The sequence below is a fragment of the Chlamydotis macqueenii genome, chromosome 15 (assembly GCF_036417535.1).
Source record: "Chlamydotis macqueenii isolate bChlMac1 chromosome 15, bChlMac1.mat, whole genome shotgun sequence".
NCBI classification, from domain to species: domain Eukaryota; kingdom Metazoa; phylum Chordata; class Aves; order Otidiformes; family Otididae; genus Chlamydotis; species Chlamydotis macqueenii.
The window spans coordinates 9,042,072-9,068,735 of NC_141570.1; the positions used below are offsets into that span (position 1 = coordinate 9,042,072).

Genomic DNA, 26,664 nt, shown 5'->3' on the forward strand with positions numbered 1-26,664 from the left:
ATTTTTTGCATGATCGAAGGGCACTCACAGGGATATGTGCGAAACTAATCCAGATTGAACTTGAAATCAAGAGAGCCTGCAGTTGCAATAAAAAACTATCTGATAGCTCATGAGTATGGTATTCTTCATTAGTTGTGCACCAGCAGATTGATGTAAAACATCAAATGAGTGCTGGGTGCTTGCTGGTTTTTTCTAACACGTAAAACCCCTAGGTGTTCTCATCACAGTTACCATCAACGTGCCATGAGCAAATTTGGCTCTGCTCTGGATAGAGCGGGTAGTTAGAAAGACTGTCAATGATTAGCAACTAATTTCAAGAGAAATGATAAATTCAAACATTTAACCTGCTGCAGGTTATTCAGACATCATCTCACAAGATGCCTCAGGCTGCCCCTGTAGCAATGTGTCTGACTAGAAAGCGTCACCCTGTTCCAGTAAGGTCGTTCCTCGTGCTACTTCAGTGTTGCTGAATTAATTTCTTCCTTGTTTGGGCATGTTTCAGGTGACGTGCTGCGCTGTACACTGGGTGATCACTTTACAGTGTGCGGGGGGAAAGCTGTACTCACCAGAAACGGAATAGCAGATGGCATGGATTGGTGGTGCTTTCTGCTACATTGCTTTGGGTATAAATATTCTTGATAGCAGTATGCCTTACAGTTAGAATTAGTTCTCATTCCTAGAGCCAACTGAGATCTTTAAATAGCTTCTGTAGAAGAAGCACAAGGTAATTAAAAAAACAAACCAGTCATCAGTGGAAAGAACAGCACAATTGTCCCAATTAAGGTAACTCCAAACTTCTGAATGAGCAGCAGATTAAAGTTACTTTCTGCAAGGGGTGATGGAGTTTTTGCTTGTCTCTTGAGCTATACATAAGCACAAAGAAACCCAAGAGTAAGGAGATGCTTTTTCCTGTTGGGACGATGAAAGCCTCTTCAGTTCATGTCACTCATCCACCCTGCGCTGCAGAGCCAACAATCTCAGTCTTCTGGTGCACATCCTATAGCACGTGTACATTACACCCTCAACCAGTTGCTGCCCAGCCCTTTCATGAGTGCGGTAGCTTCTGCCTTTATTCTCTGTTCTAGAGGTGCTCCCCGAGCTGCCATCGGAAGAGCAAATAACCTTGCTCCAAAGGTCCGTTTTGTGTTGCTGCTTGAGTTGCTGGCACTGTTGAGTCACAGGCCCCAGTGCAAACACAGGGCCCACATACAGTATTCACAGCCAGACTCCAGAGCTATACATGCCACAAAACAAAACAAACATGAATCTCTGGTCTTGCAGAGTTTGTCCTTTTTTCTGTACCTTTGATGGCTGTCTAGATGAGCCTCTCTCCTACGGCATTTTTATGCCCAAAGCAACAAGGGAGGAATAAACCAGGTAGTAATAAAATACAGGCTAAAAAAAGAAAAAAAAAATTATCAGCGTGGCAAAGTTGTGGCTCTGAACAAAAAGCTGCATCAAGTGTCTCGCTGTCATATATAAATAACAAAAAATCTCAATTGTGTTACTTTCAATCTACCCTTTACTTGAAAGGATAGGTGTAAACTTTTTGTTTAGAAGCAGTAGTCTTACATATGAGAATTTTGATAAGTAGTCACTCTTAAAAAAGAGTTCTGATAACTTCTAACATCAAAGCTGCTTTTGAGTGACTATAATGAACTGTAAAAATGGCTCAGAAAAGTGAAAATGGAGCAGAAGCTTAATTTGGTTCACACAACTTTCTTTGCAGCCATTACAATGTCTCAGTCATTAAAAAAACCTGCACTTTAATTTCCTTCTATTTTTATTTGACAAATACTTCGCATTTTGTTTCTATCAGATAAAAGCAGTTTGAACAACATAAATGATATAAAAATAGTTTTAGACCAAAGCTTTTATTTACAGTTATGCACAAATTTCCTTATATTTAGTCAACAAAACTGAGGAGCTGTGGAGAGACCCTGACTGTACTGAGGTCAGAGCCAGTCCTGGGGGAAGGGTGACTATCACTGCTTTAAAAACAAACCACACACACAGGATATTCCCTATCATAATAATAAACTGCAGTTGGGATGCATTTTGCAATCTGTTCTTCTAGTTTTTCTTCCATTTAGGGGTGAAGAAAAAAAAAAAAAAAAAAAAAAAGTCTTTGAATGGGGCTTTCAGCCAGTGCAAATGCGTATTGTTCTCTGCAGAACATCAGTCAATGACAATAGTTATTCTTGATGGTGCCTGCTCATGGTCGAAAAATCATCGTCATCATCATCGTCTTCCCACTGAGCTGCTTCTCTAGCACGCAGAGCAAGCGCCAGTGCCTCAGACACGCCTGGCCTGCTGCCAGGCTGGGGTGTCTCTGAATCTGTGTTTCAGAAAGGAAGTAATGTTAACTGTGCCGGTGTCGGTATAATAACGGCCCCCATTAAAAAGCCTTGTGCTATGTAAGTGTCTCATCTGTCAAGTATTTGGAATGAAGTTACGTGTTTGTGTACGCCAGGAATAGTTCAAGCTACCACGTAAGCGTCCATAGCTTTTTTTGTTCCAGACATAGGCTGTCCTAGGGATGCCACATCATTAATAACCTCTTCTGAGATTCACACCAAGATGTGAAGCGTATCTCTGATGTAATGTTCTTGGCTGTGGCTGCTCCCATAAGACAAATTGGCTCATTTACCCAAAGAAATTCAGTTTTCTGGTACACAGAAGCTTGTGATAAGACTTCAGAAGTTCACCACCAACATCACAACAAGCTACCAATAAGCACATCCTGCAGAAAATGTTTACCCCAGGAACCCAGTCATTTTGTTTTCTCTTTATACAAGATGCTGAAATTCTGCATTTCTTACATCAAGCTGTTACCTGCTGTGTCTGTACTGTACAAAACATTTTTCCTGAGCTGAGCTTCTAAGAGCTGCTTTCTGCACTGAGCATTTGTTGCTTACCTAGTGGGAAGCCAGTCCCCCTCAAGGTCCCAGCAGAACAGGGATACTGAAAACAAAATTCACAAGTAGATTTAGGTCGATGTTTCCCTCATGTGCTTGTTACTGTGTTTTTAAAAAGACAAGAGTTACCATAACAAAACCGTACTCTCCAGGTCTTAAGCAGGTTTGTGAGTATGAGTGTTCCAACAGCTATTCTGATTACATTTAAGACCCTGCTCAAATTAATCTTTAAAATTATTTCTGTACATACAGGATGAGCTCTTTGTTCAACATACACTCATTGTCCATATCATGCCCCAGGTTCTATACAGGGAAATCTAGCAGAGACTTCCTTCTTTTGACCATCTCACCTCATCGTAGGACACATCTTGATTTCTGTCAAACGCCATTCCTGGGTAGTCTGGCACTTGCTGGGCAGGTTGCCTGGGTGGGTGGTATGAAGAAGAGCTTCTCTGAAAGACAGAATATTTGGCATTAGCAGTACTATACTCTGGCTTCCAGTCATCACTTCATGGTCAGCACTACTCATACCCAAGGCTGCTACTCTAATTTTAGGGAGATGGCTCCTCTAGATACAAAATGAGATTATTCTGGCATCTCCTGTTGAAATCTGACCTTAACAGCTACAAAAATACCCATATTTTGTAGGCTATCACGCTCCCCTCAGGAGTCCCACTTGTGACCCTGAACAAAGCCACAGGGTTGTCTAGTGTTTGAAAATGCCAATTTTTCTGAACCAGTATGTAGGCCAAAGAGTTTTCACTCAACCCAAATAGCAACACTGCCCAGCACCTACACATGCACATTTTAACACTAATTTGACGGCTCAGCATGCATGACTGACTTGAAAAATAAGTTCAAGACGTTAGACGTCTACCCTGATGTTGTATGGAAGTTAAAATGGGGTTAGGTCAAAGCCCGCAGTTTTACCTCAGCTGAAAAGATTGGGTGTGGGGGCACAAACGATAAACCCCTAAGGAATCCAGAGGCAGGGGAGGAAGGCGTCCTCCTTCTTACTCTAGGCAAGGTTCAAGCGTGGCTGAACCCTTTAGTGACCATCACTGCACACCTGGATTAGGAATGTTTTCTTGCAGTTTCATAATCATAATTAATGTCTAGTGAAGATCAGGACTTTTCTATATCCTTCCCAGGCTAAATTTCAGTCTGGAACAAATAGTTCGAGAACTTCCACAGCATCCTTTTGCTGTCTGGAGTTAACTAGTAATCAATCAACTGATGTGAAGTTTTAAATACAGACATATCCCAAAATTGCAGCCTATTTGCAAGGCTAGAGGAACCCCATGAAATCATACCAAGCACTTAATTGAAACAGTAGTATCTGAACTATCAAACTGACCTGCTGGGCTTGTCCTCTTGGCGTGGATAGGTTTTGTTTTACCCTTTGCACTGCACGTAGTTCTTCAAGTAAAAACATTTTATCTTTTCCTTCCTATGGTCAAGACACATTTGATCGTTAGCTGGAATGGACTAATCATTCCTGAGAGGCTCAAGGCCTATGAGTAACCATTGACCAGAATAATCATTAAAATCCCTTTTATTCTGAAATAATCTGTCTACAGGGGGAGCTGCAACAGCACAGCTTGACGGTAAAGTTATTTTGCAACAACTCTGTCAGTTGTTTCCCTGCAATTCACACAGGGTAGGCTCCCACCCTTCCTTGAAATGTCATAGGAAAAGCATATTACAGCTCCACAATAGCAGGATGAGACATCAACACGGAAGACAAATTTTAGAAAAGATAAAGCTGAAAATCAAACTTACATTAACAATTTGCTTTTGTAAGAGTTTGGTCATGGTCTTTCTTCCTTCTATTATTTGCCAGTAAAGATAAGTAATAATTCTAAATAAACAAAAAGAAGTTCAACATATGAACACTCACACCCATGAGTATTTCCTCCTCGTCATTGCTTAAACAGAAAGTTACTTGTTTATTTTATCCATTAAAAGATATATATACATATATCTATACTTGCATATATATACAGATATACACACACACACACACCTTAAAGCATATATACTGTTACACAAGGAATGGCAAACACATTAAATTGCTTAAGACATTCTCTTGGAAAAGACCCAAAGATTTAAGGGCTTGTATTCAAGATGAGAGGTACAATTAAAGTAAGTTAACAACAAAAGGTACATTTCAGGTAAGAAATAGGAACCTAGTGCTCTCATCCAACTTTGTGTCATTTGTTTAGACACATACTTGGACCTTAAATCACAACTCTGAATGCTTATTGCTTCCAGGCCAATCCTGGTCCCACTACAATTAGTGGAAACGTGTTTTACAAGAACACGTTTGGGCTCCTGAGCGCATGGTGCATGCTAGAAACACCAAACAGCACAGCTAGAACAAACCCTACCAGTGGGCTCATAGCTTGATATGCACGGTTTTGCCAAAATAATTTACTTCAGCTAAGGGGACGGTATATGAATTTACCTGAGATTAGCTGGAAGCAGACTGCAACCTCCTTATTAACATTCACCCATACAGTGCGCTCCGGCTAACGTGCTGCTTGCGCACCACCACGCCCTTCCACCACAGTGTCCCTACCATAGTTGAGCTATTCTTTGTAAGGTATCATCTCCTCCAATAACTCCACTGATGAGAAACGGTCAGAAGAGACAAACTGTTCACCTCCCAGACTTCTGCTGTTTAGGTTACTCAGGGTCCTAGTACACACCTGGCCTGTATTCCCCGTGCTTGTGAAAGCTTCCTCTTTTCCTACTGATTTATTCACCTCGGGGTGGGGGGAGCAATCTCTCCTGCCAACTGCATGCAGCATCTTCCCTTTTGCTGCTGTTCCTAAAGCTAAGTGTGCCAGCAGCAGTAAGATCTGGAGCCTAGGCAGCAGTCTATTAGGAATATTCAATTAAAAGCAGTGTCCTAGGGTTAGCATGAAGCCAGTTTGTAAAGAGCTTTGGCATCTTAACATAAAAGGAATAGGGTTTATAACTTCTTTATTTACTTCAAATACATGAATTTCCACTATATTAACCATTTCTAATGCTTTGAAGAATGGCTATATCATAGCCAGGTTTTTTTACACTTCAAGCCCTTTTCCAGTGCTTTTCATTAGCAGGTACTTACAGGACAAGAGTGGAGAGGATGAAGAAAAAAAGTTCACTTGTAATTAAGTTATGGTAGATCCACACTACCCATTTGGAGGCAGTGTAATTTTCCAGTATTTTTACCCACTCAGAGACTGCAGCATACATAGAAGACAAACCTCTGAAAGGACCGCATTCTTCTGAAGGTTTTAACCTGAAAGTGAAAGAAAATAGCTACTTAAAGCTTCATAACCAGTTACTTAACTAATACTGTGATTTTGTACATCAAGATGCTCATTAGTTTGCTATAGCCCCCTGCTCTCTTCAGACCCTCAGGGAACTTCCCTGATCTATGTTTGATTTTTAACCTGGGTCACTCTCCAGCCATTAAAACGCCCACCCCAGGCTATGCAGTGAGAGGTAAGAGACCTCGCTGCAATGGATCGGTACTAAGCCCTGCAAACACTCTAAATGTAACAAGTCAATCACTGTAGTGTAAGCTACAGCAAATGGAAAATCTGGATTTTCAAAGTCTCACCACAGGTGCTTAAGGGAACATTCATTTCACCTTGCTTTCGAGGACATGGTTTTCAGTAACAACAGGATGTGGTGAAGTAAGGCAGCACGTAGCAAGAATTAACATTTTCAGGTAGATTGAAATAGGAAAGTGTTGTTTGCTTTGAAATTGAACCGCTCCAGACAGTGTGAAATTCCCACTTGCCATCTGGAAACGTTTGCTGTGAAATATTTAATCCCACCTGGTTTCATGTGTACCTGTCTTACGAAATACTGAAATCTTGTGGCTAAGAATTGCCAAGAAAAGAAAAGGGGTATCCATGCTGCCCTTGGTGCTGTGACCAGAGTAACATGCATGTAAAGAAAACAGCTTTAAAATACTGGTAACACCAAGATGCATTATTGCAGAAGTCAGCACTCCCTGTAAAAAGAGCCTTTGAAGTTTGTAAATAATCCAGAAGTGGATCTCAGTTGAGTTTTTCCAGGAGTTTCCTCACTGCAAACCGAGTATGACCTATAACAAACAAGTTCAGGAAGTGGGACTAGGCTGCAGAAACTTTTAAGGAGGAGGAAAAGCCAAATTTGCTGTGACATGTAAATAGGAACCCAAACGTTCAATGCAACTTTGTTTCTCCTCTCACTTTCTTATGGGACAAGTTACTGCGTTAACTGCATTCCTGCAAACTCACTGAGCATGTCTTGTTTGCAGAACACAGAACATCTCATGAACATCTGAAACTTTCCATTAGCAGTAATACAGCTTTTTCCATAGAAAAATGCAGGTTCCTCTGCCTAGTATCAGGTCACACAGCATAACATAGTAGGCTTAAATGCCAGTGATCTTCCATACCTCCAGACAGTGACTCCAATGACAGACAGGACTCCAAGGAAGGAAGGGAAAAACAGCAGGAACATGAAGGATGTTGTCATTTGAGCAGTTCTCCAGATTTTGCGAGGAGGTTGACAATTCATCATCAGACTGACCTTTAAAGAGACCATGTACTCCGGACTCTTGGAATGGTGTTACGTGCCACTTCAACTCTATCTAAGTCAATCCCACTGGAATTGCTGATGGGAATTGCTGGAATAGCCTTTATCAAAAGTTTCGAAGAACTTCTTTTACGCGAATTTGATAGATTTATTGTAGTTTTAGAAAACTTCAGTAGAAGAATACAGTCTTCAATACTCAGTGGAAGAATACAGTAAAAGAATATAGTCTTTAAATATTAAGAGGCAAAATGAGGTTCTGATGGGTTCTTCAGGACTCTGTTGGGTAGGGTTCGCTTTTGTAGCATATGCAAACCCACAGTTCAGGGAAGTTTGAATCAATCTTTCTAGCTATAGCTTTGTTCTTCCACTTTCAACACTACAAACTGTTCAATGACCCAACAAACAATTTATCATCTAGTCACACCACTGCGACAAAGAATTCTGAAAATAAGAAATTTCCACCATGATCTTTAGCTGAACCACCCTGCTTACACTCAGAATCGGGGGGAGTAAGTAGGAAGTCAAAGCCACAGCTGCAGGCCGAGTGTCTGTATTGACATATGCACTTGTACACTTAATTCCCAGTCTTTAATTTTACTACTTTATTCTCTCCCCTCTCTGAGTTTTTAACCCCTCCTATAACTCTTCTGCACTTTTCCTCCCTCTTAAGTTGCATAGGTTTGTAATTCAAGGGCATGCATCTAAATTGTGTTCCTTTAAAGCAACATCCCTCTCGCCTAAACCCAATCAACCTAACTGCTCCCCTAAATATAAAACCCCACAGCCTCCCACAAAATCAGCACTTTAATATAATAGATTCTGCCCAGATTTCAAACAGTGTAAGTTTATGATGAATACATGTAAAGCCTGTTACCTTTTTCACATAAAATACTATAGAAAATGATATCATCTGGATACCAGGGAGCAGAGGTGAGAAGAGGATACCGATCCTACAAGGAAGGATTTATAAGAGAAAAGTCAAATCTTCCCTATTCACCACACAGCTCTCATGCACTGAAAGGAGAAAATATCACACTAACTTCATGTAGTTAGTGTTTGGTTATTTGAAAATGTAATTATATTAACATTGATCCTGTAACACTAAGTCAACCTTTAAAAATATTGCAGTTCAAACATACATACCTATGGGCACATCTGCAAAACTCTTACAATGGGAGTAACATAATCATTCTTAGAAACATGGCATCTCTTTCCAGGTTTTAATACTGAGACTATTTCAACAGGAACACCATTCCAGTGGGGAAGTAAACAAAATTCTAGGATGTTCCTTTTACAGGTTTCTCCCAAACCAGGTGGACACAGGGTAAGCTACTGACTAAAGCCACTGTTGCTATCTGGACAGTTACAAAGAGAACTGGCAAGTCACAATCCTTGCAAAGGTACTTAATACGTCATCTCTCAGGCATTTATCCTGTTTGTTCCCCCATGACGGGAAGCACCCACAAGTGTCTGAATAAGAACGTCCCATGGTATTTTTAAGTTTTGGCTGCAAATGTAACACTTACCAGGTCAAAGTCTGTGCATAGATCAAATCTAAAACGTTTCGTCCAATATCGAATTCTGGCAACCCCAGCCTCACACAGACTGTTGTTCCAATAATTCTGGGGGGAAAAAAAAAAAAAAAAAACAAACAACATAGCACAATAGCATTTGCTAAATGATAAAATCCTTTGTAGAAATATCTACAAATGAACTCATGAATACAAACATCAATGACAAATCCTTCACGGGCTGCATTAACCACACGTCATGCAAAGCAGCCACAGCTCATTGATTAGACAGCACATCAAACCTGAAACAGAATTTGTCAAAACCAGATTCCCATAGCACACAGCAGGGCTGAAATAAGACTTAGCATATTTTTCACGCAACTCAAGGGAAAAAAAAAACGGGGGGGGGGGGGGGGGGGGGGGGAAGAAAGATTTGTAACTATATCAGAAAAGTATGCTTATGCTTCAACAGTTGAAACTACAAGTTGGCCGTTTTTTTGTAACGGCTTTTCAGTTCCTGAGTCCTGAGAACTTTTAGCCTCAATCAAAAACCTGAATCTTGTAGATTGACACTCTTAATATATCATTAAGTATATCCCACTTCAACTAATTGAGGTTGCAAGTAGTTGAGACATACACAAATAAGCAAGTACTCAGAGGATTCCTACTGAAGACCAACAATCCCTTTTTATCACTTAATTTTTCCTGATCTGGTGAGATTCAGTTTCTGCTGCTTGTAGAAAGAACAATAAAGATTTTGGTAACTATCCCATCTTGCTTTGAATACAGGTCTTGGTACCACCTTGTCAGCTGCATCATCAACAGTGTTTCAGCTCTGGGCTTTCAGGGGGTTACTTGGAATACATACAGATACGAGCAATAGCACTCAGTCTTTCATGGCTGTAACTCTGGTGCTTTTGTACAGCTTAGTGGAGGGCATTCATCACAGCTGACACTGCAGTTCTGGTACTGTGACCTCTTGCTGGGAGGTGGTTTCCTATCTCAACAGGACGAGAACAGAAAGAGGGTTAAAGTACACCAGCAAGAGCTGTGGAGGGAAAGTCCTCAAGGGCTTCCCAATGTTGTTTTGTGTCAAATTAACATAAAGGTTACAAAGTCCTACCTTGTAAACCAGTCTTGTTCACACCATGTGCAAAGGGCACACAATGGATCTCCTACACAAGTATGGCCAGAAACCCTAAATGTTCTGTAGAGCTGGCAAGCACTTGAATTACTTATTACCTTAAGTTATAAATAATGTTTGGCAATAAGAAAGTACACACAGCAGATATCAGAAGGAAATGACTTTTTGCTTACACGCTTAGCTGTATTCACATTCAGTTAAAAATACTTTCTCACTTACTATGCTGCAGAACTCCACACCGGAGAGCCATACTACATCCTTCATAAGACTGATTAAAATGAGATTGTAAACTTGTGTGCACTCTGTAGAGTGACATACCCAAGAGGAAAAAAATTACAGGGGGACATACCAAGGAAAGCCAGCAGTGTACCTGTGCACATGCAGAAAAGCAAGCTTTTCTGCTTGAGACGTTTGGTCCTTTGTACTCCCATGGATCTCCTGAACGGGGTGACAATGTGGCTTCCTCCCTGCCTATCCTTCCATCTCCAAAGGAAAAAAGGACACACTGGGACAGTAGAACAGTACACTCCGACCAGCTCCTAAGGAGGAGCTGCAATATACACAAGGCATGTACGCAGAGACTATGCCTGGTAGAGACAACCAAGGAAGCTTCAGTGGTGCCACAGCCATGCTTCTGTTGGACTTTTTTCACATTGGAAAAACAGACTATGTATTTGGTTAATGAATAAAAACAAGATCAGAAAAAGTAGAACTCACCTTCGTAAAAACTCTCCGAAGAAAGAGCCAAGCAAACAAAATATGAAGTCAACTAGAACAAGACGATAGATATCTTGGCCAACTAGAGTTTCCCAGCACTTTAAGTAGAAGGAAAAAAAAAAAAAAAAAAAGTGTATCTAGAAGTCAAAAGTCATGTAATTCTGACATTGTTCTCAAATGCTTGGGCATCTGAAACTTGGGCTACAGATCAAAGATTTGGTAACAGCCTGACTAATCACAGTTGACCTCTCATTGAACAATGCTGCAAGCCAGCTGAGACATGAGTTGAGTGATTCATTTTTTTCCTACAGTTCATTTCTCTAAACATGCTAATAAAAACCAGGGTGGCAAATTCAGCTTTCCAAGACACTACACATACTTCTCTTTTCTGGAGGAAGCCTCTTATCAAAGTGGTTCCTAATCTGGTATTGCAAGTCAAAGATTTGTATTTTTGAAACTTTACCTGTGACTCTGATGCAGCCACAATGTTAAGCCAGTAGTAGCACAGTATTCCAACAATTGATATTTTCAGGATGATATTTCTAAAAAGAAAAAATAACAGTAACTGCATTGGCAGCTGGTCCATAAGCTCAGTGGTGGGAATGATGGCAGGATGACTGTTGGTTACACTTTGTTACCTCCTCTTATAACTACAACAGCACTGCCGAGGGCCAGACTAACAGGAACTCTTCTCAGAGCTTAGATGCAGCATTATTCTATTGTCCTGGCAGAAGGGGAGCTGGGCACGACAACCTTGGCACAAGCCTCTGCTAAACAGGCTGATGGTTGGGTGTGTGGGCTCCACAGGGCTCTCAGGGGTCTGAGAGGCACCAGGGGTTATGCAGTGTTAATTCCAAGCAACTGTATTTAAGTAAGATCTCCTTACTCCTCTCTCCACTTTCCTTCCTTTCCCTGGGGGGCCAACAGCCCAGAGGCCATGTAGGGAAGCCACAAACAAAACCAAGCCCAGTGTCACAGTTTGCCTATTTGAGAGCGAAATAAAATCCCGTCCTCATGCAGAGAAGTAACACTCCAGAAAGCTCACAGAAGAGAAACAAAACATGGAGGGAAGAGTGTACAGAAGCCTCTGGAGAAGGTAGATTCCCTTACATAGCTCCCTCCTGCCCACCACACCACCTAGACACAGCTTGCTGTCAAAAACAAGAGCCAGACAACTTCAGGGAAAAAGCACTAAGAAGTGGTAGCAACAAATACCTGATAATAGTGACATATATCAGGTGTCCAGGAGTCTGAAATTTCTCCAGGTGTCCAAGCCATGAGTAGAAAAATGGAATGAATGTGTTGAGGAGAGACACGACAATAGGTAGCACCAACATGGCAGCTTGGCCCTCTAGGTCATTTTTATGCCCTTTCACAAACAGCTTAGAGAGGAAAAAAACAAAACAAAACAAAACATTCCCAACTTAGAGCCTTAATCAAAATGCTGCCTCAGGTTGTGTCCACAGGGAAGACACTTGGCATATCTCCCTGTATGTTGGCAGGTTAGAGACAATCACGTTTTGTGGACCCACGTCCAGCCACATAGCGAGCCTATGCTGTTCCCCCGCGTTACATGGGACCAAGGGTAGAAGCCCCAGCTTAAATGTAGATCCTAAGCAAAGGAGAGGCTGGCCGTGCTGAGGCTTCTTGCTGTTTCTTTCAAGGTCACCTAAGCTAGCCATGAGCCCAGGCAAGCAGCTGCTGGGGTGAGGGGTCAGATTTGCTCAGACCCCTCAGGTCCTACACTCTTGCCACAGTCCCCAGTGGCGGGAGCCTTTGCAAACCAGCTTACCAGCTTTTCAGGTGCAGAAGAACTTGTGTTTGCACTGGCAGAAACAACAGCTATGCTTCCCTGTGGTCCCAGTAGTGAACAGACCACTGCTTGCACCCAGTGTAAGATACTCACGTGGAAAAATATATCTCCAAAAAGAGACTGAAAAATCTGTCCTTACCTTTAGGTTATTAATGGAGAGGAAGTAAACACCAGCACAGGCAGCTACTGCAGTTCCCAGGGAAGCAACCCAAGAAAGAAGATGAATAACAATACGAACAACTCTCTCTGTTACAGAAAAATTTAGAACTTCTTTGTTTATTTCAACGAGGTCTTCCTGCAAGGAAACAATTCCTAATTAAGAACTCTTCAGTCAACAGCATAAAGCAAAACTTGTTTCAAGTAACTACTTTAGGGACTGAACGGAAGATTATTTCTCTAGAAGACGGGGAGTTTTATATCCTGGGAATGTTTCCGGGATAACTTTGTGTTCCTATCCTAAAAGTTTCTTCTCTTGACAGTGACACTGTATTTCACAGATAATATTACAAGCCTGCCTTTTGTTTACCAAACAGTTAAATAGTAGGAAGGAAAAACAGAAGAAATGTTCTGTTTCACAAGTATTTAACAGTCACAGAGATTCATTCAGTAGGAAAAGCAGCATACAAATATTTATATATAGCTTAAAGAGAAAAGAAAAAACAGGTAGGTAGGTCAACTCCAGCAGTTCAAGTTAAATAAAACTTGACAGTCAGGAAGACTTAAGTCTGTTAGGAACAGGACTAGCATGCATGAGGCACTCTGCCAGAGACTTGTATGTGTATACACTAATTTGCATGCACAAATAAGTCTCTGGCAGAGTGACTCATGCACGCTAGTTTTGTACCTTTGTACCTTTTTGTACCTTTATTTGTCTGCTGAGATTCTTTTGTTTCAGCTTCACGGCTTTTTCGTTCATTATATTGAAGTCCCAAGCGCAGAGAAGTTTGCTAGCTTTTCCAGAGTATGTCTGAGCGTTAACAAAGTTCCTGCAGAATGATTTTGCCATGCTGCAATGAAAATTAAGTTTCTCAGATGTGTAATGGGGAAATACATCAAGTCTGTACAGCAAGACAAGAAGGGTTTTTTGTCAGTTTTTCTATCCAACCCTTGGGGTTGGATAGACCTAGACCTATGTCAGAGCACGTCACAGCAGAAAACATGGAAAATAAACTTAAATCTAAGAAGAAACTCTCATATTCCCTTCGTCTAGTTTTACTGACAATTTTTACCTCTGGAAGGCCACATAAATACCAGAAGATATTAGGAGCAACAGCTTACAAAAGGGGGAACATGATATTCATTGGTTTGAATTGGGATTCTCTGCATGTCCTTTACCATTTTACAGTTATTCTTCATTTGTGTAACAAAAGGTTTTATTTCTAGAGACTATCTTTTGAGCAGTAACTTCAGCTTAAAACTTCAGACTCAGAAATAAGGACGTACAGAAACACAGGTAATTACTACTGCCAACCATTGATGGGGGCAAGGTTTGTTGTTTTGTTTTGCGGGTTTTTTTCCCCACTTAATATAAGTTAGATAAGAAGATGTAGTTAGTTTACCTGAACAACAAGATAAGAAAACAGACGACAAAATACATTCCAACGGTGAAAATATAGGCCAGCTGCATGTTGTATGATGGACCATTCTTTATTTTACTGATTGTAGCGTTGGTGTAAAAGCCATAGTAGAGTACTGTTTGTTGAAAATAACCCTGAAAAGATATTGACATCATTCAAAATGTTTATTATCACCTGCATATGGTGGGAACTATCATCATCTGAAGCCAAATTAATGGAAGTGGGAGCTGTCCCATTCCCCACTGCGAAATCATAGGTGTGAATAAACTTCTCAATATCAAGCCCTTTGTTTTCCTCCTAAAGATTCTCCTGTTTCCAGGCCCCACTGAGTTCAGTGGGTCGCCACAGAAAGATCTGAGCACTCCTTGGAAGAACAAAGCTTTGAAAATAAGCAAAAATCACTGAATCACATATAGAAATCTGCGCTGTATTTTTAGAGGAAAATTAGCATGGGAAAAACGGTCAGCTGAAGACTGTTGTAGCTGGAAGGCCTGGCTTCCTTTGTGTCTCTTCCACTGCTTTCTGAAAGAGTGATGAAAGTCTTGAAATATTGCTGAACACAGCAATCATTTGCAGTGAGATAAACGCATCGGAATTATTTCCATTCATCTCACTCTGAGTCAGCTTGTTACAGCTTCTTTTTCAAATATGTCCTAAATGTTGTTTCTAGTCATGTAAAATTCTAGCTCCACCTCTTAATAAGAAATACTAACTTTTATTCTACCATGAGTTCTTAAAGCAGATCTGCTGCATACAGTACTAATACAAATCTGTTGTTACATACTTACAGCTCCAGTGAACAGCTCCAGACCCGTAAATGAAAGGTTATTGGATTCTGCTGCAACAAACTGAGGGATTGTGATGAAACTGAAGTTTATTAGGAATGAGAAGATGTTGAAAGTTAGCAGCCACTTCAAGAAAATAAAGTAAGAAAGAACACTTGTTCCAAACTCAGCACCAATGATCTTCAGAGTCTTGTGCCATAACTGCAGTAGGTGAAAATATTCTGACAAGCTATTTCCAAATCGCCGAAATGACTGAAGTGCAAAAGAGGGAGAGGTGAACTCAGCAAGCAGCCTTAAACAGGACTCCAGTTCACATAATAAAGCCTTACATTTTTTACAGTTCCATTTTGATGATACGAATAGATTTCCCCCACTACATGCATCATAAGATGCTTAACTGATATTCTTAAGTACTACCATAATGCAAGTAATTATTAATGAACACTGTAGCAATTAATTGGTTCTTTGGTAAGTAACATAAAGCAAGATACCAGATATCTCTGGAGACAGTGATAACATTGCAGCTAAAATGTTTACTCTACCGCGACTGACAGATGTTTCTGACACTTACCACTGCTGTTCCGTGCAGATGCTGTGTACAGCAAGAAAGCTGATTACTGTGGTGCCTTGATTTTTTTGTTATTTCTTTAAGAACTTTATTCCTGTGGAAGAGCAGGGCAGGGGGTGACAAGCATTATAGTATGGGTTGTAATTAAAACAAGAAGCCAAAGCTGCTGCTACAAATACAGTTTCACACATGTACACATGAACAGAGTTAATAAAACACGGAGACGTTCTGCTGGTTCTTTTTATACCAGCTGATACCACGGCTCTTGTCCATGCTATGACAGCATGTTCTAATGCCTCCACTAACTCACTCCGGGAACAAAATTTAAATCTTTTGTCCGTCAGGAGACAAAAGAATGGTTGAGACGATGTGGTCAATTCTCCATTTTCAATGGCCAACAATCTAAGTTTCCTTTGGAAAGAAATCACAAGTTATCATTAATAATCAAGCCTCAAGGCCCTGATATTCTGTTTTATATTATCACAAGAGTCATACAGAGAAAGGACAATAATCATCTTTAAATTATTTTCCCTTGCAAGATGTTAACTCTTTAAAAGTGCATTTAAAAGTATTTTCAGCTCTTTCAAAGTGACAAACCAAAGCTGAGCAGATGTCAAACACTCATACTTGACAGTTAGATATTGAAAGTATAGTGTTTGTAAAAATAAATAGACAAACTTTTATTTTTACCTGATCTCTCTCTTTTTTTTCATGGTCTCTGGCATCTTCTGGATAGCTTTAATCCTTTCACTAGTAGACATACTTGCAAGACTTCCAAGTAACTTTTCCTCTGCATAAAAGCCACGAGAAATGCAAGTTTTGGGACAATAATACACTAATTCTTATACAAAATTTGAAATGGATAACAACATTCCCCATTTTTACTGCTACCAAGGCATGGCAAGTTCTGGGACGTAATAATACTCCCCAGAATATCCTTAGCATCATTAGTACAGATGTAAGTAGTATAATACTGAAAGTTAAAAAGTAAGTATCACTTGTCTGATGCTTGTTCAATGTTAATACAAAGAGCTGCAACATGACGGAAGACAAGATAAAGACAAACTCCAAGATTCTGTTCTGTTGCTTGATCACTTGATAATTATATTTCTGTGATGCTACATATGGACTTGAAAGCTAAACTTTGGTTTTATTTATTCTATAATTTTAGTTGATGTTAGTGCCCAAACTTAGGACTACCTATGAAACAGTCAGAACTGTATTACTTGACAGTCATGCTGTTTTCACATAGTTGGAATATGATGCTAATTCCAGACACAGTGGCCGAAAACAATCCGTTAGCTGGTCAAACAAATTCTAATGAAGAGTTAAGCTTTTCTTTCTACAATTTAACACACATTCACACTGCACTGGGCTTTACTTATCATGGGAATTTAGTATGCTAGTGGAATATAAGAGATTAATTACTAGCATTAATACAAACCTGAGTTGTTTCCATAACCACAGAAAAACTGTACATGCAATTCTGGTGATAAACCAGGAACAATATCAACTACGTTACCCTTGCTTAAGATGCCATTTAATATTAAACCACTTCTCTAAACTCGTACCTTCTTTGCACAATGGATCTGTTTCAAACAGGCTGGAAGATGTCACGAAGATCTCATCTGGTGGTCTTCTGTTGCGTCTCCGAATAAAGCTATCTAAATAACATGCACTGCTTAGTAAGTCCAGATATGCTTGACAAATTGACTTAAGAAATTAAAATTTCACTTTCACAGAAACAACTTAAAAGTATATCCTTCAATTCACTACCTATATGCAAACATACTCCCCCACTCACTTCTTCCCTGGTCATGCTTGATGACTGTGTGCAGTTTTTCAGATACATGCAGGAAAAGAGGTACTGAACCCAGCCTTTAGCTGTCATGGAAAACTGTCATCTAGCCCGTTCATACACATTGATTATAAACACTTTCTTCCTAGAAGATAGGTTCTGTCTTTAAAAAGCCTTCCACTGACTTCAAAGGGATTGTTTTAGAATCACATTCCACCATGCTGAATAAGTTATATGTACCAGACTCCCATTTCACTGGGGCCAAAATGCAACTGTTCTCTCGACCTTCCTTCATCCAAGTATTCAAACACGAGTGATTATGTTCCTTAAATGCATGTGCCTTGAATGAAGCAGATTCATCTGCCTCATCATGAAGGCAGATGAGTTTAGCTACAGCTTCCCTTGCCTTGCCTTCCCAGTAAGCTAATAGTCAGTATACACAATGTTACATCCCCCTTTTGAGCTCTACCCTCTAGTGTGGAAGGCCCCAACTGACCGATGTGCCTCTATTTAGCGCACGTTGCAGGATCCTTCACCATATTTACTGTTTAGATCTAATGGTTCCCTGATGTTAGCGTCATCTCCACTTCAAGACAACTTCCCTAGATGCAATTAAAAAGAATTAGAAAATGAAAAGCATCTATGCCTCCTTGTGGAGGTACTTCTTGAACTTTCAGCACTCAGACATTTATCCTATAGTTGATTGTGTTGGAAATGCACTCTGTCCTTCCTATCAGGTATTAAAAGCTATGCAGGACAGTTAATGTTTGGAAATGTCCTATTTCTATGATCATTCATGGAGTGAGCCATTTCCAGCTACCAATAAAATTGTTGGTTTTTAATATGAATACAGGATTTTGCCAAATTAAGTCTTAACTTAAAGACTATTTTCTTAAAGATGAAAAAGAAACAAAAAAAAAAAAACCAAACAAAACAAGAATCCCTCACTTTCAGGGCACACAGAAATGGTTCTTTCAACGTATCTAGGTAACAATTCAAAAAAAGAACTCCTAATTACATTCCAGAAGCAGCAGACAGGAACAAAACTGATTGTAACAGAAAACTTACACAGTGTGGGAAGAACAGTTCCTACCAGAACACAAACAATAAACTACAATGCTAGCCTAAAACAGAACCCAGATTATACTATTGCAGACCCCAGATTATACTATTCCAGACACCCTGTTATCTTAATGAATATAACTTGCTAACTACTATTATAGCCTAGAATTTACATGGGAACAACATAGTGAAAAATTCACTAAAGACACATCTCAAAAATGCATCCTATCCTCCCCTTATTTCCTCCCGCAATGAGTCTCTTCAGGTAGCTGTGTGAGTTTGCTTTATGTTGACCCACTTACAGGGAGTTTGGGTTAAAATGGGTAGGCATTATATCTTTCCTTGCTCAAGAAACAAAGATCATCACCTTCAGAAAGATACTGAAAAATTCATCTAAACAACGCAGGACAATAAAAGAGAATTTATGTTTTATGATTCTTTTCATTATGCGATGATCTTAATACCTGAACCAGAAGGCTTTCAAATATTTATGATTTTACGAAGGGCAAGAGTGACATTCAATATTCTGATGCACAACAGTCCTTACATCTTACCTTCTGAAACACTGGAAATTCTGTGGGTATAGGGGTGATCCACCAGATGGGATGTAGAATGTGGTCTGTACGGCAGTTCTGGCTCAGGCTCAAAGGAAAGATTATCTGTTGAAGGGAATAAGAATCATACAGAAAGTTGTATACTGCTATGGAGTATTTACACACATAGAATATCAGCCCTATTGAGCAAATACAGCTCCACTGAAAACAGCAATATACCCTATTAATAAAACTCCTAGATGTACATCCTAGTAGTCAACACCTTACGCAGTCCATACAAGTCAGTATTTACTGATCTGCTAATACAACAGACAGCCCATGGACCTGTTAATACAACATCTGAACTACTTCTTGGGGAGAAAAAAAAAAAAAAAAAAAAAAGAAGAAAAAATACCACTGCCACTATGTACAAATATATACAGAGTTGAGCTTTCCAGAGCTGCAGGACTCCCTCAGGATGGAGTACATCATAATTTGTTCCAGCGTTTCTGTAAGCTGTTCATATGAGAAGTTACATACCTGTGGAATGTCCATATGGATTTCTATTTAGGACATTAAATCTCGGTAAATCTTCGCTGTATTCAGAGGCAGGTCTCAGGGAGGCCATTGGTATGGCCAGAGGGTAATTCTGTCCTCTTCCACTGTGTTCTCCATAGGAACCGTGCCGTGAAGAACTGTAAGGGCTTTGGTGAGAGAACAGATTCTTTTGAGAATTCTTCCTGTGTGAGCAACAAAAACAAAAACTGAGTGCCACAAACAACAAATATGTCACTTATCTTGAACACCATCTTCCTGACAACAGCTTTAAAAATCTGTATCTGAGAATGCAAGCATAAGGGAGGGATTAAAAGAATTTCACAAATTAAAACTTTGGAGAAAAAGTGTCTTTTGCATATAAATAGATAATTTAATTTCCTATGGCACAGTTACAACAGCAAAATTAAATAAACTCACCCTCTATCAATTTCCAGTGTCTCTGAGAAGTGGTAGTCCGGATTTTCAAAGGCTTCATTGTAATGATAAGACATGGCAAGTCCTTGGTCTGAGGGATGAAATCTTCCTTATTTTTGCCTATACTTCTTCATTAATATGTTTAAGGGAAGACCAATTACAGATATAATTACAAAATATATGCATGTACATACAAAATGAGAAGAAAGGAACTTCATTTTAGCATCTTAGTTCGAAGATTGCCACTCTGCTAACAAATAACTTGAGTAACATAAATTGGAAATGGTTCTTTCTTAGTGCTATTTACCGTCGGGAAACTAGGGGTCACCAGAAGTTGCAGGTAAAATGGGAAGTAGGATTTCTCTGCAGCAAGCTCTCTACAACACTAAGGAACTGGAGTGCCACATGAAGTCTTCCCCAGCACTGATAATGAAGCCAGGTTTTAGAAGCATGTCAAAACATCAAGAAGAAAATAAGTTCTCTCTTTCTACCTCACACAGGAGAAATCAAATACACAAATTTTCTCCGAGTACCATATTTCCAAAACCAAAGAGGAGGTGAAATCTGCCCACTTCCTTACTAGCAGTGGCATCTCTAAGCCTTCGTTGTGAACAAGGGTCTCACTGGACAACTGCTGACAACTACAAAGCTGACATTAGAGACCCACTCTTAATGAGGGCTCTTCTAATGACTCAATGTCTCAATCCTGTAAACAGATCTGGTTTTAGCTTTATTTCTCACAGAGTGCTCCGTTTTAGCCTTAGCAAACCAGACTTCAGAGTTTAACAAGCGGAAGACGAGGGAAGTAGGTGAAAAGGGGCAGTCCTTGCAATTAATCAAAAGTCATACTCAAAATTAAACAGGAGGTATTTTTTAGCATTGTTCTTAAAGGCACCACGACAACTTTGATCAGCTGGCAAGCTATTCAACAACAGGAAAGGAAAAAAATAAACAATAAATGACAAATCTGGCAAAAATCTATCAGACTCTGCTTTTATCTTAGCTCCACTCCTGGAAAAACAGAGCTGAATCTAATTTAATGGTACAGTCTCAAACTTTTCTGTCTGCAGTGTTTTTTATTTGCCATTTCTACTGCAGCAAATGAAGTAGCATAAGACGAAACATACCTTCAAAACTGACAACCATATAGTATCTAGTTTCGGAAGGCTTGTCAAAATCCCCTCGTTTTGCCAAAAGAACCTCTTAAATTACTCTTGTGTCATTTAGAAACCTGAAGATCTTGGAAGAGAGTCTAAAATCTTGCAGTGTAACATACAGTTGTAAAACACCACCCAGGTTTTGCATACTGATCTGCAAAGAGATCTGCATATAAACACAGGTGGCTGATTGAATTCAAAGTCCTCCATTTTAATCAGAACATTGTCTACACTTTCATTATAGCATGATGAAGCACGCTAGGAGGTCCATGTCTCCAGCAAACATTCAGTACAAAAACATAGCAGGCAATTTTAACACACGGTGCGTCACCTGTCCTTTCTGTAAATACTGGAAAGTGATTACTGCCAACAAGAACCCATAAACAGTCTCTGCTAGGTGAAACTTGTGGTTCTTTCAGGCAACAACTGTACAGCTATAGAGATAGAGTGAGATTCTCATGTATTCAGGAAAGTAATTAGCAGTAATTAGCCTCCTCCTCTTACCTCCACAGAAAAACTAACAAATACTCCAGGAATCTAAGGCTTTTACAGAAAAATCATGGGAAGTTTAAATCTCTTAAGAGATAGGTTTTCTTTGAAAGGAACCACTTAGCTCCTGATATCTTTTGAGTAGTTTATAATATACCCGAAGTTTCATACCAACTCTTCAGGAATTAGTACATGCTGTCTTTACTCTCCATTAAAAAGCATGGAAACAATTCCTGAAAAAGATAATCACCGCCTTCTGCAAAGAGTTGCTTGAAAAATCTAAATTTCCCCCATAAAAGTGTTTTACATTTCAAACTATAATGAAAAACTAAAGAGGAAAAGATTACTTTTTCAGGGGAAAACAGTTCTTAGACAATTCCCTTTGAAGAGCATGCAAAATTACATTTTTCTATTTTTTTAATTTTTTTCCCAGGAACCCAGCTCAGACTCAGCTATTCAGAAAGCTGGGAAGCCTGCCAGCAAGGCAGCCGGAAAGCTGAGCGCTGATCTAAACAGCTTGTCAACTTGCCTGGTCTTTATTCAAACTGTAGAGAGAAGAGATATTTTGGTGGAAACATATGGGTTGTGTAGAATCAGCACCACCTAGAAGCAAGCTGGTAGGAAGCGTCAACCATCTCTGTCAAACAACTTGCTAAAGTGCAACTAACCAGAAGAAACAGATCAGCCTGACTAAAATGCATCCATACATTACTTTCTCTTACTCATTTCACAGACCTCCAGGCATATCCATAAAGGCTCGCTGGGACACTCAAATAAGCCCAAGACAGTCTAGCTATTGGATCCATCACTGTCCACTTTATTTCCTTTGAGTCTTAAGACGTGCTTTACACCAGTATGTCTATGAAAATCCACAGGGATATTTATGGTCTAACACTGAACCCAGCATGGGAAGTCACTCTGTTTTACCTCCACTCTCAAAGTTTTAAGGATCTTAAATAAATTCCCCATGTATGCTGAGGCAAATTCAAATCTTTGCATTTTGTTAAATAAAAACATTTCACTTCCTACCTGAGAGCACTAGATCACAAACCTTGAGGCATTTGGAGTGAGCAAGAATATGAACATATAATGTGAACGATAACCCATATGTTTCCTGACCGAGTCTGTAGTCACTCCAAGATACCTGTACTACCCGGCGCATAAATGCTCTCGGGTGGGACAGAGGCACATATGAGCACACACGCTCAGGGTGTACAGGTGGCACGCCAATCCACCACTTCCTCCATCTCAAGCCCAAAGATCATGAGAAACTCTTCTTATCAAATCAGATGTGTACAATTATAGATTTGGTTTGGGGTTTAATGGACTAGTGGTTTATACATTTCTGACCAGTCGTAGTTCCTTGGAAAGAACCCGAAGCATGTAACGGTCATGCTAAACCGTCTCTCTCTTCATTTTGACCTATGATGGGATGTAGTAAATCATAGCTCCAGGAAAACCTATGACATTTAGACTTAGTTTTCCTTTTTAAAAGCTATTTTCCAGAAGGAAGGGAAAAAAAAAAAAAGCTGGAGAACACAGGTAATTTCTGAAAGAAATACAAAAAGCAGGAGCTTGACAAATCTTCCCTTTGCAGAGTAGTGTCCATTTGCTGAACAACATTTTGGATTTTGGAAAGGAACTAGACAAATCTTGTGTTCCTCCTCTGGAGAATAGAAGGGTTTAAGATCAGTAGGTTTAATAATCATTGATATGTAAATAAGTTACAGGATAGGTGGAGAGTGGGTGCTTTCTGCTTAAATCATCAACACACAACGTATGATACAGAACAGGAAACCCCAAGCAGTACAGAGTCATAATTCTGAATAATTTCCCAGAAAAAGATCTACCTTCACATCACAGACCAACAGCCTTGACAAAATATTCCAGGTTAGTTTGATCTGTTCCTGTACGGGTAATTCCCTGCTATAGACACTAATTCTCATTTAGAATTTAAATTTAAAAACCCCATTAATGTCTTACTAAAATAGCACTTTGTCCTTGTATCAGGTTTCAGGAAAGCCACTTAGACCTTCAAATCCTTCACCTGTAATCCCTCAGTAAAAAGGATTACATAAAGTAAATTCTTCTTACACAAATCTTGAAGAGGAATGGAAACAGTAAGTTCCAGAACTACATTATAGTTGACTTAATATGCAGAGGATAGAACTCATGGAAGAAACGATTCAGAAGTTTCAATGTGCTCTAGTTCCATAAAGATCTTGTAGTTTTGTAGAGTATGACTGGACAGGGCTTCACTGTACCCAAGTTATTTTTATTCATGAATCCCTGTCCTAGTTAACATGTTCCACACAGCTTCATACTGAAAAAAAAAAAAAAAAAAATTCAGATTGATTTCTGGAAGCCAAAAGTGAGTCCGAGAGACAGATCAGAGTTAAAACTAGGTTACACGCTGCATCAGCAACTAGGTTCCCATACCGACCACTACTCTTCCACTATCTCAATCCCAACAGTTTCAACACTGCTGCAACAAACCAGGAAAGCCTCTCAGGAAAACTAAAAAGCCTGGGAACTGACACTAATCAAACACTACACTCAAGAAAACCTCATCTTCAATTGACATATTAGCAATGAAACAAGTGTGAATCACACACGGAAGTGAAAGCTACCTACCTCCTATGAGTATTGCCAAAGTACCCACTCTGCGCTGACAAACACCACCTCTTAATGGCCTTCCATTGTGTTTTTATTACGTCAGCAGAGTCAACTACAGAAGCCAATGTCAACTTTGTTATTTTAGACCTTCAGTCAACTTCAGCAATGTAAACTGTGCTTCTGCTACAAAGATCTTCCCAGTGGAAGATGACATGTGGGTAGCACTAAAGACTCCTCTCCTCACTGCTGCACAGGCAAAGGACAGACAGCTAAATTGGGAAGGAAGAGAGTGACAGCAGCCTCGTCATCGTCGCAATGCTGCTGTCTCTCCCACCAGTTTGTTGGCTCTCGAGCTCACAAAGCAAGCTACTTCCCAATCCTATAGTGCAATGCCACGTACCAGAACTCAGATCCCATCCTCCCTGTCCCCTCAGCCCTTCCTGGTGAGAGTGGGGTGCAGAGAGCAGCCAGGTAGGCTGGCAGAAGCAGGCAGAATAGTATCTGTCTGACATGGGAGAACATCGTCCTGTCAGACTATCTCTGCCCTCAGCTGCCTGCTCTCACCGCTTCACCATCATGAGCTCTGCTCCTTATGTGCTCTTTAGGCATTTTTTGAACCTACTCACTTGTTTGCCTTGTCCTTTCCATTTAACATCTCTCTTGTAACTTCCCCCCACACCCCACCTTCAAATATGCTAAGATTACAATATTTTCATCCTGTTCACTTTGTTTGCAAGTTAAATCCCTTCTGTCACTTGTAGCTGCTTAGATAAGGCTTTTGGAGAAGGACTGCCCACTACTTTGTGTTTGCAGTTTCTCAAGGATTCTACTTCTTCGTCCGAGTTTAGATACCTTTATTAGAAACATGCTCCCAAAACATTAAAAAAAAAAGTCATTATAACATACAGTTAATTTTTTGGTGTCCAGTAAAGTGTCGTAAAGATGTTGCACATGCTTCAGAGTTCTTGTTTAATGGCAGCGGATGAAAGTTCAGATATTTGGTTAACTCTGAAATTCATAGTACTCTCCCTAATCTATCACACAATCCCTGCTTCTCCACCCAAAGGCCCCAGGGAATTACAATTCTTACGGACTGAAGTACATATCATAGCAATTTTTGCATTATCTAATCCTTTCCACAGAGACTCCTTTGAGAGCAAGGAGTTTGCTGCTTTGTTACTTTTATTTTCTTAACTCTGACCATAAGTTGCAAAATTAATCCATTGGGAAAACTATGAGCACTGGATAAACAGAAAAAATCGGGGATATATAACTACTAAAATTAGAAATAGGGAACTGAGGAGTAAGAATAGTACACCTAGCAGAGAGAGGAAAGAGTAAGAAACAGTAGATAGAATTCTGCGTCATTTCTTTAACACTTGAAAGACCTTACCTAGCTCATAGTCTGACCATTATGGGGGGGGGGGGGGGCGGGAAAAAAAAGGCTAAGGCAAGAATCACTTCCTATCATCGCACGGCAGTCTTGTGACTAAATTTCCAAACTGCAGATTCTCAGGTTCTTTGCATATAGTAGGGCTACATCTTGCTTTGCAAACCAAGTTTTTAAAGTCTGTCTATTATCCAACATTAGCAGCTACTTGTATCTGAAGAAAGTGAATGGTTACAAAAAAAAAAAAGGAAGCAGTTTTTGAGCACCTGTTTGGAATCGTTCTCTGCTTTCAGTGGAAAGGCAGCCTATCACATCAGGTCTATTAGAGGCACGAGATACTGTTTACTAGAACAGTTCTAATGTTTTGCCTTAAAAGAAAGCTTTGTTTATTCTGTACTTGAAATGGATACCTATCCAGTTTAAATGCAACCTTCAAATTACACTTTAATGAGCAGTATCAATTACAGAGGCCTCATTCACAAGTTCAATCGGAAAAGCTTATGAAAACTACACATATTGTCATTTTTTATAATAAACAGGGTTTTAAAGCTACACAATGTTGTTGAACTAAAAAAAAAAGGGCATTGTTCTGTTTGTAATTTCTAGCTTAACTTCCTGTTAGGATATGGTCATCTCATCACTATTTGCACAACCAGCATTTAAGATGACTCCAAGGGAAAACAAGAGCTAAGCACAATATTCTTGGCAAACAAATAAGAAGCTAGAAAACAGTTGGGGAGAAGCAGTCAGAAGAAAATAGAACCAGTTTTGTCACAGGTTTCTCCTAATTCTTCAAAATCCTTACAAGCAGTTTTCAAACTGTTGGGCAAATAATTTCACATAAACTAAATATCTTTTTTTTTTTTTTCAGAAAAAATACAGCTACATTAAGATGCAGTGTAACATGGTTGTACATTAGCGTTTTATTCTACAACGAATATGCAGAAGCTGTGGACTATAGAAGTTACAATCAGAGGCTTTTTCAAAAAAATGTGAAAAGGGACACTGCTGTGGACTGCTAGTTCCTGTT

General features: G+C 39.7%; 1 protein-coding gene across 3 annotated transcripts; it reads right to left on the bottom strand.

Moving 5' to 3' along the window:
- Nucleotides 1–1,986: 1,986 nt before the first annotated feature.
- TMC5 (transmembrane channel like 5) lies at nt 1,987–21,014 on the bottom strand. 3 transcript variants are annotated; one of them, XM_086759921.1, is made up of 22 exons: nt 19,986–21,010; nt 19,551–19,714; nt 19,032–19,136; nt 17,189–17,281; nt 16,308–16,407; nt 15,621–15,711; nt 15,053–15,301; nt 14,247–14,398; nt 13,550–13,694; nt 12,827–12,982; nt 12,090–12,256; nt 11,338–11,416; nt 10,875–10,972; nt 9,029–9,124; nt 8,377–8,452; nt 7,363–7,496; nt 6,037–6,210; nt 4,701–4,779; nt 4,276–4,368; nt 3,269–3,370; nt 2,919–2,964; nt 1,987–2,338 (listed from the first exon to the last, which is right to left on the bottom strand). In XM_086759921.1, exons 1-22 carry the CDS (start codon nt 20,057–20,059, stop codon nt 2,196–2,198), a joined length of 2,616 nt encoding a protein of 871 aa, XP_086616047.1. In that variant the 5' UTR covers nt 20,060–21,010; the 3' UTR covers nt 1,987–2,195. The 3 variants fall into 3 exon arrangements, with proteins under 3 accessions (XP_086616047.1, XP_010127986.2, XP_086616048.1); XM_010129684.2 differs by having other exon boundaries at nt 19,551–19,750; nt 19,986–21,009; XM_086759922.1 differs by lacking the exons at nt 1,987–2,338; nt 2,919–2,964; nt 4,701–4,779 and having other exon boundaries at nt 19,551–19,750; nt 19,986–21,014.
- Nucleotides 21,015–26,664: the final 5,650 nt, after the last annotated feature.